Source organism: Hippoglossus hippoglossus, chromosome 14, assembly GCF_009819705.1.
Source record: "Hippoglossus hippoglossus isolate fHipHip1 chromosome 14, fHipHip1.pri, whole genome shotgun sequence".
Lineage (NCBI taxonomy): Eukaryota > Metazoa > Chordata > Actinopteri > Pleuronectiformes > Pleuronectidae > Hippoglossus > Hippoglossus hippoglossus.
The window spans coordinates 12,787,286-12,798,514 of record NC_047164.1 but is presented as its reverse complement, the minus strand read 5'-3'; the positions used below and the strand labels follow the sequence as shown (position 1 = coordinate 12,798,514).

The 11,229-nt window shown below is 38.7% G+C and overlaps 1 protein-coding gene across 1 annotated transcript; it reads right to left on the bottom strand.

Moving 5' to 3' along the window:
• Window positions 1-4,629: 4,629 nt before the first annotated feature.
• ift57 (intraflagellar transport 57 homolog (Chlamydomonas)) lies at window positions 4,630-10,427 on the bottom strand. The gene is made up of 11 exons (XM_034607146.1): window positions 9,905-10,427; window positions 8,761-8,935; window positions 8,202-8,320; window positions 7,620-7,707; window positions 7,162-7,230; window positions 6,914-7,036; window positions 6,247-6,318; window positions 5,957-6,088; window positions 5,769-5,831; window positions 5,112-5,178; window positions 4,630-5,017 (listed from the first exon to the last, which is right to left on the bottom strand). Exons 1-11 carry the CDS (start codon window positions 10,057-10,059, stop codon window positions 4,836-4,838), a joined length of 1,245 nt encoding a protein of 414 aa, XP_034463037.1. The 5' UTR covers window positions 10,060-10,427; the 3' UTR covers window positions 4,630-4,835.
• Window positions 10,428-11,229: the final 802 nt, after the last annotated feature.

Here is an 11,229-nt window from a genome sequence, read left to right as displayed (position 1 = left end):
AACCTGCCACCAGGCTCTCACTCATCTTTATCATCTATTTTTCTTGCAGTACTTTGCAAAAGTGTTGATGTCAAAATATATGGTTATGACAAAGTGTTAGAACCTTTTCTGCAAGATCTTAAAACTCTGGAGGACCTTGGTGTGTATGTCCCTTTGTTAGGCAAGTCTCTTAGAGGTACAGTGCAGAGTGTTGTTGCTGATAACTTGGGGGCGCACGGTATTGCAGGCTTCACTGAAAGTTTTTCAGGTGATTTCTTTTGTCGGTTTTGCACTGCAAAGTTGTGATATTAGGTCTGACTGTGTTGCATCTGATGCCTTTAGCCTAAGAACTAAAGAGGTTTACGCGGATAAATTGAAAGCTGCTCTTGAGAATAATGCCCATGGCCGAAAAAAAATTACTAAAGTACAAACTAAAAGTACAAAAGTAACTAAAAAGTAACTAAAAGTACAAAAGCAACTAAAAGTACAAAAGTAACTAAAAGTACAAAAGAAACTAAAAGTACAAAAGTAACTAAAAAGTAACTAAAAGTACAAAAGTAACTAAAAAGTAACGAAAAGTAACAAAGTACAAAAGTACAAAAGTCACTAAAAAGTAACTAAAAGTACAAAAGTAACTAAAAAGTAACTGAAAGTACAAAAGAAACTAAAAGTACAAAAGTAACTAAAAAGTAACTAAAAGTACAAAAGTAACTAAAAAGTAACGAAAAGTAACAAAGTACAAAAGTCACTAAAAAGTAACTAAAAGTACAAAAGTAACTAAAAAGTAAATAAAAGTACAAAAGTAACTTAAAAGTAACTAAAAGTACAAAAGTAACTGAAAAGTAACTAAAAGTACAAAAGTAACTAAAAAGTAACTAAAACTACGAAAGTAACTAAACAGTAACTAAAAGTACAAAAGTAACTAAAAAGTTACTAAAAAGTAACTAAAAGTACAAAAGTAACTAAAAAGTAACGAAAAGTACAAAAGTAACTAAAAGTACAAAAGTCACTAAAAATTAACTAAAAGTACAAAAGTAACTAAAAAGTAACTAAAATTACAAAAGTAACTAAAAAGTAACTAAAAAGTAACTAAAAAGTAACTAAAAGAACGAAAGTAACTAAAAAGTAACTTAAAGTACGAAAGTAACTAAAAAGTAACTAAAAGTTCAAAAGTAACTAAAAAGTAACTTAAAGTACGAAAGTAACGAAAAAGTAACTAAAAGTACGAAAGTAACTAAAAAGTAACTAAAAGTACAAAAGTAACTAAAAAGTAACAAAAAGTACAAAAGTAACTAAAAGTACAAATATAAATATAAATATAACGATAAACGGAGTCGTTCAACGCAGAGATAATCCAGACACAAGTGATGGTTGCCAGCGCAGGACGAAACCTAACTGAAGAGAGCTTTGTACTGTCATCAGAGATCAAAGTCATCAAATGTCATCAAAGTCACTGTTGAATGCTGTTTCTATGACATCACACCAAAGGTTGACATCACACCAAAGGTTGACATCACACCAAAGGTTGATGTTTGGTATTTAAAAATAATCGAATGTTCAGTTTGATATCAATCAATTAACGTCCATCTTCAGAATTATGTTTTATTGTGTTGTGGAGCTAATGATATTGTAACGGACTGGTAGTTATTGTCAATGTTTATTGTTATTATGTGTTCATGGCTTAGTAATAGAGTTCAGCTTAGTTATAAGGATTATTGTTTGAATAACTGAGTTTTACAGATTGTCAGTAAATATGTCAGTGTTTGGGCACGTGACACTGTTGTCAGTTCCAGCTACCAATGGCTGTGGGTTGGGTGAGATGGTGTGCTTCTCATTGGCTGGGAGACAGGGGTTTGTCCTCAGGTTAGTGTAACAGCGGGAGAATGTAGGTTGAGAGCATAGACTGTACAGTATATAATAATTATAAATTTATATATTTAGAAACAAAATAAAAATATATATTTTGTCTTGTCCATCAATATAAAAATACAAACCCAGATAAATTGAAACACTTAAATGTTGTTGGGTAGAAGTGTTCAAACCACATTGCCAAACATAAAACCCAGAAGTGTTTTACATACACCACATCTGTGAAATTATTGATTTATATATTCTATATTATTATACCAACATTACAAGTTGGCCACTGCAAGAAAACGTTGGTGCAGCATAGTGGTTGTTGATCAGAATTATATTGCTGTATTAATTGTATGTGCTGTTGAATAAATACTTTTTTGTTTCATCCAGTCATCATGATCTCTCTTTGCAAGATAACAAAATACATTGAACGTATAACAGTGGATTTTTAGCTTTGGTTCAGAAACCTCTATGTGGCTGTACTGCTGTGTGTGAAAGGGAAAGACTGAGACATGAGTGACGAACGACAGCAAAAAAGCAGACAACAGCTACATCTAGAGGATGTGGAAAGTCACTGCACGACTGAGCGGCTGTCAGATGGTCCAGGTCCACTGACACAGGGTTACTGCAGGTTTCAACAAGTTCAATTACAAACTTTAGCATAATGCATAATGCAAAGTAGTTTCAAATAGCATAATGAACAAAGTTTAAGACCTATGTCAAATAGATATGAAGGAATATCATAATTGAAGATAAGGCGAAGTAGTCAAGTAGAGAAATGCTTCGTATCTCATGAACTACAGGCAGAGAGAGTAGGTATCTGTAGTATTTCCCACAGCCGGGCCTGGTGTGTACATCAATCATCAGTTCCATGCTGGTCTTGTTTGTTGTTTTATTACAGCATCCTAATACCTTGTACCACTGAGAAAGAGCTAACACATGAAGACATTACAAACTATGTGTGTCGCTAAAACATTTCTCTTAAGAAACCGATTTCAAGTGCAACAGAAGCAGCATTAGATGAATGTTAAAATAATTAAGATCTACCTAAACACATTTAAGACCTGTCACGTAATATTTTAACATATTTAAGGCCTTAAATTCAGACACTCATACAAAGTGCAGAAGAGAAAACACACACACACACACACACACACACACACACACACAGGAAAAGAATATAGAGACCAGTAAAGAGCATAAAAGACAGACCTGGTGCACATCAATTACCCAAAGGCCTGCTTAAAAAACGAATGTCATGACTTTTTTTAAATGACTCCACAGAATCTGCAAATCCTGGTGGTGTAGGAGGTGGAGGTCTGACATTCCTCAGCTTAGGCCTCTAAAGCTCAATCCCCACAATGTCTCTGGTGGACATGTTGTATGCTCCCACCAGTATTTCAAAGCAAATTTATTAAGAACGTAAAATATTCAATTTATAGTTGGTAGGAAATGTACCACAATCAAAAAAACATTTTGTCTGTCTATGAGAGAAATTCATGGATAAAGAATTAAAAGGTATTTAATCACATATTAAAATTTACAGTATCTGTCAGTTTGAGAGTCTTTGATTTTTTTAAACGAGATAAAACCCGTCCAGAGTAATTCACTAATCTGAAGCCAAATATAAAGTCAAATGAAATCAAATCTAGGAATACAAGCCAGATTTTTTTTTAAATCTGTCATTATAAAGTACACAATGTGAGTCAATACTCAACAGAAGATCCACAGTGGGTCACTGAAATCTTAAGACACATCTTTAAGTCTTTACATTTTTTTGGGGCAGAACACACAGGCTACCACAGGAATCAATAATCAATCTAAAGTCATTGAACAGAGACCGTGTGGAATATGTAGGTTTCAGATATGATCTAAGAGTGTTCTCCGTCCTTTTTGTTTCTTTTATTTACATGGATGTGATTTTTTAAAGACAATAAAACATGTAATTGTAAAAACCAAAAGCATTAGGTTATTATGAAGTAGCTTTTTTTTTACAGCATGCGCTCAGGGATATACTGAACTACACTGATGGGCTGATATGCACTTTTTATACAACCAGGAAGTTAAAAGTTTAAACATGGTCGCCTATCACCGCCAAACTTCTGTCACATGATCAGAGTCCAAGCCTGAACAGCTCTATGTGTCAATAATTCCTCAGTGTCATAGCGCCACCTACTGATTATTTATGAAACAGGAAGTACTTTGTAAATCCACTCTGCATTATCCAACCGGCCCCAAACTACTGGCCTATGATCACAATCCTGACCTGATTAATATTAGTGCAGGGTCATAGCGCCACCAGTGTGAAAATGAAGTTGTTGTAACATTGTCCAATTGACACAAAATTGCTCACGCTACATCAGAGCCCCTGCTTGAACAGATCTATTAGTCTGCATGTAATAATACTGATGGCGCCACCTACTGGCAACAGGAAATAAGCTTTGTTTTACAACTATCATTCGATTTACATAAAATGGTTTCACCGTGGGATCTGCAATTGATAGCGTGGACCGTAATGAGCAATTAGCAGGCAAGGATCGACATCGTGTGACGGACGCAGGAAGTGAAGCGTTTGTCCTTGCCGCAGTGCGCAAAACGCATGTAACGTGGAGATGTGCGCTTGGTCATTGATCGCTCTCTCCACTAACCGGAGAAAATGCCTGTGCTCGGGCCCGTTAGTGCTACAACGTAGCCCTAGTGTTGCTTTTGAATCCGTCTTTCCTTTTTGTGACTTCTTGTGTCACATTGATGAAATGTTAAATATTAATTTAAAGAAAACCAGACATGCAACAATTGTAGCAGTTTTTTTAATCGATTTATTGATCAAATTTTAACAATTAATTCATCAATCGAGATATTTTTTAAGCATAAATATAAAAGATTTTCATGATTCCAGCATCTCAGTGTAAGAACCTGCTGTTTTTTCTTGGTCAGTACAGGAAAACTATGAACATAGGATTAGTAACAGAGGATTTAAGGTGAGTTTCTGGTGCCTACGACTACGTGAAGGGCCCGGCAGCAGGCTCGGGGATGTTGGTGGCGTGCATATCGCGCGTCATGTTGGACTTCTCTTTGAGTTTGGCCTGCAGCAGCGTGTGCTGGACGACGCCGATCCTCACATCCATTTGAACAATCTCCTGCTTCAGCTTTGTCAAACTCTGCTTGATCTTCACCACTGGAGCTGTGTGACAGAAACAGAGGAAGGGAACGTGAGAACAGAATCATTATGCACGAGCGCACGTACATGATGTGACAGTTCAGGTCCTGAGTCTCACCCCCATCAGACATGCTGCTGCCTTTCTCCTCCATCTCCTGCTTCACCTTCTCCAGTTCCTCGCTGATCTGAAACACAGGCACAAAAAACAGGACGAGGTCACAGCCGGTCTGCGTCATCTGCAGGTGACAGCTCAGTGCATCATTTCCAGAAACTTGTCTGAAAAAGGACAAGATGCAGCGAGTCGTGGTTTTAAATGAATCCCTGACGACACAAACTCCTACTTCTACTGCATTTTACTCTGTTTGTTATTCAGCTGTTTTCTTTCAACCTATTCAACTCTTTATTATTCCTCTACACGTGTTATTATTGAAAGTTGTTTTAATTTACTGATGCTGGTATTCTCATGATTTTAGTTTTTCGAGCAGGAAAGAACTCAGTAGTGTAGTGACATTTTTCTGCCACACGACGGAGCCTATCGATCTGATCAGGAATCTGTATTGTTGGAAACGTGTGATGAACATGTGAGGGCAACAATACAAGGACGAGGACCTAAGACGACAGACAGGTGCAGTGGAAAGTTCACCTCCAGACAGGCGACTGATCGAGGGAAACACAAAGACACACACACACACTAACTGTGAAGATGTTTCTGCTCGTGGGATATATCTGGTCACGTGACTGGATTAAAATGCTGCTGTGTGATGTGTTCACTGACCTCAGCCAGGGCTCTGGTTCGTTCTGTCACCCCTCCGCTGGCCTGCTGGTATTGCTCCTTGGCCTGGAGGTGAGAAGAAGGTAATAATAATAATAACAAATTAAAATAACAACCTTCTTCAACATACTTGTGTTTTTCATACGAGTGGTGTCCTGTTCAGATACAGGTGTACAGTGTCTGGTGTTTACCTCGCTGAGTTTGGCCTGAGCGCTGCGGTACTCCTGAATCAGATTTTCGAGCTGGTTGTTGATGTACTTTTCTCTGCTGCTCACTTTCTCCAGAGTCTTACCAATATCCTCCTGCAGTTTGTCCAGGTAGCTCTGCAGACGAGGACACAAAACTGGATGAAACCTCTTGTCATTTTTAAAGGAGACATATTAAAACAAACAAACACAGATTCATCACTTTTCTCAAACTGTCCATTTCTGTAGCTCCTCTTTTCAACCGCTGCCTAAAAACACTTGGTCGGTGAACGCACCTTGGCCTCTTTGAGCGAAGACTTGATTCCGTCTCTGTGTTGATGCATCTGGTCCACGTGGATCCTCCAGTCCTGCCGACCAACACACAGACCAGAGTCCAGTTAAAAATAAAACCAAATGAAAAAGCAAGGTGGGAATGTGCTGAGAAACTACAGCCACAATTCAGTTGGTCATTGATAGTTTTATATCTACATACAAAGGCTTTTCCATTAAACAAACTACATGTTATGAACTAAGATATGCTTCATAATATTTTTTTTTACAATGTGTAAATATTCTTGCATTATTTCATCTTAACTCAATTATCTTTTGTACATTTTTTTTTTATGGGTTTTGTTATTATTTTCTTTTTAGTGACTCATCTTTTGTTACTGATACACAAGAAACACAATTTCTAGTTTGAGTTAAAACAAACAAACAAAGACTGTAGATCTTCAGCAGCTCATCCACTGAAAATGTTTAGATATACATGTATGTCAATTATTATTTTATTTCATTTAAACTATACTAAATTTGAGTGACTGTAACTTTCTGCAAAGGCTTTACAATAAAAGCCTATACTCAATTGAATGCTTTTATTGTGAAACACTGACAACAATTCTTCTCTCCACTATTTAAGCTCAAGAGAAAAGGTGGAGAAGAGGTGGAGCTTAGGTGAGTTGGTACCTTGTTGTCTGTCCTGACTGTGACTTTGAGCTGAGGCAGGACTCTCTCCACCTCTAGGTTCCACTCCGCTGCATCAACCGTCGACTCCAGAATCTCGTCCGGTTTAGAGGACAGTTCCGCTTCCTGTCGGAGAACAAACAGCAGAACAGAGTTTGAAAAAACACTTTATGCTTTCAATTGCAAATGAAGGCATCACTAAAATGTGCAGCGGTCAGAATCTAAATTGTCACATTTGCAGGTGAACTCACAGTGTGAGTCGTCCGTAACTTCAGAGCCTCCAGATCCATCATGTTCTCCTCATCATCATCAGGCTCCTCCTGCAATGTTAATAAAGTTCACTCAACATGATCTGAACAAACACACAACAAATCAAACATCGAATCAACGAAAGCCTTTTTATATAATTTTTTTTTAGTTTGGCCTCAGTGTGACACGGATCTTGTTGAACGAATCATTTCTGGATTACATCAAAATGTACAACCAGTTAATTTTTAACTGTCACCTCTTCACAGAATGCGATGAATCACAGGTTAAGTTTTAACAGCACTGTCATGAAAACATAACTTGTAGCCAACACTGAACTCTGATCAGGTTAAAAACAGATAAATAAACACGTGAACTAAAACGGTAAAAAGCATTAAAAACAGCCGATCAGCACTTGGCATGAGGAATAAAGAGACAGGTTTAGTAAAGTTGGGACACCTACAATCATCTCCTCCACTTTGCTGAGGGTGAGCTCTGCATCGTCCTCCATCACAGACTCTTCTTCTGTGGCTTCTGTCGGGTAGGTTGGTCTGAAAGAAACGAAGTCAGGAGGTCAAAAAGGTAAACAGAGCTCTCCCTCTATGTACTGTTCAGTCTGATTTAATAAGAATCACATCAGTAAGTGTTTTAACATAGCATTTTACCGAACAAGAGTTTTACACACTTACAACACAAATAAAAAAATGGAGGAGGGTAAAAAAACAACAAAGGGATAAATGAAAGTAGAGCATAACTCACAGAGTTAGTAAAACATAGTTAACGGTCGAGTGTGTAAGATTTAGGTGAAAGGGATCTTTTGGCAGAAAAAGAAACCTATTTACAAGCTCTGGTGATTGACTTAAAAGAGGGAACAGGGATTTACAAATCAAGGACAGAAAATTGTTGAACACACTGAAGACGAGAGGCCGCTTTTGGCCAAAATGTGGAACACCAATCAAGACGTGATGGAATACAAACATAGTTGACTTTTTCAAGGTCAGCTTGATTTACAGAGATAAGATTAGAGGAGGAAGGTCATGAGTACTTTTTGAAGGAGAATCCCTTCCTCCTCAGAGCCTCCTCCGCCAGCCGGTCCAGCACAAAGCAGACAAACTCGCCAGAACCTGATTTAAGTTTGGAGGGCGGGAAATCCACCTTCACACCCTGATGAACACAGACGAGAGAGATAAGTCTCACAGTTTAACAGACACTGACAATAAATGATCAATGTCACGGTCAAGAGCACACTGGAATATTCATTATTATTAATTGTTACATTTATATATTATATATTCGTTTCTATCCCAATTCATCTGTCAAATTAAAGAGCTTTTTGAGAGCCCTGCTCTATCATCGAGTGTCTGCAAATAAGACTTTTGTAACCTTTCTAAAACCAGTGACAGTGAAATATGAGAAAGGTTCACAGGTGCAGAATGATAGCAACTGTATGCTTGTTATTATCAAAAGGTGGGTTTTACTTTGACATTTAAAAGCTTCGATTTTAAATCAGAGTTTTGGTTCCATTTCAGGACGTGCAGACTCTCAGAGAAACAACTCAGTCGTTTCTGTGTTTTACTGGTGATAAAAAATCCACCATCACTTACGAAAGCCCTGAGCTCTGCCAGGATGTTGGACACGGTGGCGTTGGGTTCGTCGTACTCCTGAGGCTCAGTGAACGGCCTCCCTGCCTCATTGATGAGCCACGCTGCGATGATGGTGAACATGTAGAACTGCTCGCCAGGGTTGGAATCCAGATACGGACTGGAGACAAAATAATGTCTGAGGGGGGGGGACAGAGATGAGATGAAAAGAAAGCAACAGCCAGGAGGATTCTCACAAGTGTTTCTCTGACGCTGCTCAGCAGACACAGGAGGACGTCTCTGAGGGGCTCAAATCTCTCATCTGGTCAAAATATATATATATAGTTACATTAAAAGTAAAAATGTGACTTCAAACTGGATACAAAGTACATTTTGATTCTCCTGGAAGACAAACACAATGCTGACACATGCACACAGGGGATATGATGCCACTGTGCCACTGAGTGTTATCGTGAATAAAACTACAGATTTATTCAGGTACTAAAATGACTGGAGACATTTGGGAAAATGTAAATACACAACTCAACAACTATGGTTCAAGTTAAAATTCCCATCCACTGTAACCATGGCAACGGTGAAGAATAATTAACTGTACTAAAGCTTTCTGCAAATCACACAGACACAACCTCCTCTATCGAGGTTTTGTCGATAAAATTCAAACAGGTGAATAAGACTGGAGATGACATCAAACACTCCTTCATGCCAGCAGCCATTTTGACAGGATAAAGAACATAACAAAGGTGTCACATGACCTAAGGAAGGCTCTGCTCCCTGTGTTTACTCACTAGTTTGTGTCCAAATGTCTTAATGTGTCTTAAATGCCCGGCATCTGATTTGATGTTCTTCATCATCAGTGGTCAAGAGTCCAGACCTTTTGAGATCACATGTCGAAATTTACACTTTAACAACTGAATTATGTTTCTCGGTGGAGTGTAAAGATGTGATTTCCTCTCCTTCCTCTTCCTCTCAATGACAGGAGTATCAAAGTGTCAGTGTCACGATGATATGATCCTGGAAACTACTTCCACTCCTCCACAGTTTGTTGTAAAACAAAAGGTAACAGGTTTAGGACATCTGAAGAACCAGTTAACCTTACTCACACATCACATAGAAACCTGGGACCTGCTTTTCCTAACTGCCTTCTTACCTGGTCAGATTCTTCATGTTGTGTTTGGCCAGAACTTCCTCCTCATAATTCAACACCTTCAGCTTCTCCAGTAAACACTCCATCACCACGAACACCTGGTGAGCGGCTCCGGGGCCGCGCTCATCTTCCTCTCCCCGCCGGCCGTATTCCGCCATGTGTGCTCCTCTTCACCAGCCGCTTGGCAGCATCCACACTGAAGAGACACCGAGATCAGCTCAACTCTCATCCAGCTAGCTAGTTAGCCTGTGCTAGCTAGCCCCAGTTTGTTTGGCTTCCTCTTCGTTGTCAGGCAACAGGGAGCTAACGCTAGCTGGCTAACGCTAGCTCACCGAGTAGCTTACGTTAGCAGCGAGAGAACTCATATTTAAAACTTTGATACAAACTCAGAGGTTTTTATTGGTCGGAGGGACAGAAACACGTCAACATGTCGGACAGTGATTCACAGTGGAAGGTAAAGAAGTGGATCCTCTACAGAGACAAGCTCGACATCACCGTCAGCTCAACAAGGGACTCCTGGTAACACCTTCAGAATAAAAGGTTTCCCGTTCAACCGTGGCGGCTTCCGGTTTGAAGTTTTCAGATTATGCACATAATCCTGGTAGCATTCTGTGGATGTTTTAAATTGAACATTTCTTCTCCATGTGACACTAAAATAAAAAGATGTGATGAGGTCAAATTAGCTGCTGTAGACCCTGGAAACCCCATGAGCCTTTTCTGCCTTTTATTGTGAATGTTAGAAGTAAAGAGGACTCATGAAGCTTTAGAACCAAAGCTGCTTCACTATTCTAGAGGAATATTTAGTTGTCTGTAACTCACTGACAACATAACATGTAAATACAGATTTTGGAGGGAAAAAATCTGGAAAAAATCTAATTTATAATCAGAAGCCTATCACTCCAGTAAAGTCCCAAGATTGTCAGTGGTGTGAGAAAACATTCATTCTAGTTTCTTACAGCTGAAGTCATCTGGTGATAAAGTTATCATTTAGTGGTTGGATGGATTTGCATAAAAGGTGTTAGTTATTAATGACTGACATGAGTCTGTCTCCCTGCCAAGTTCTAATCTGATGATCCAAGAGTTGAGTGCACGCCAGCAGTCACAGCCAAATGTCCCATGCTGCTCCAGTCGGGCTACGAGGGCTGAAATTCACACCAGTCAAAACATTTGTCAGATTTAATGACGTCTCATATCACAACATGAGTAAACACACACAAATACACTCGGATGATTTTGGTTTCTTGAGGAGTTAAGAAACTAAACTAGAAAATGTTAAGAAGCTGAACTAGAAAAAGTTGGAGGAGTTTTTAGCAGTAATGGTTCATGGT

Excerpts from the sequence above, each read along its gene's own strand:
- ift57 (XM_034607146.1), bottom strand. The coding sequence starts at position 10,059 with ATGGCGGAATACGGCCGGCGGGGAGAGGAAGATGAGCGCGGCCCCGGA. Across the intron at positions 7,708-8,201 it reads AAGGGATTCTCCTTCAAAAA|ACCAACCTACCCGACAGAAG; the intron begins GTACTCATGACC and ends CGTTTCTTTCAG. Across the intron at positions 5,179-5,768 it reads GAACCAGAGCCCTGGCTGAG|ATCAGCGAGGAACTGGAGAA; the intron begins GTCAGTGAACAC and ends CCTGTGTTTCAG.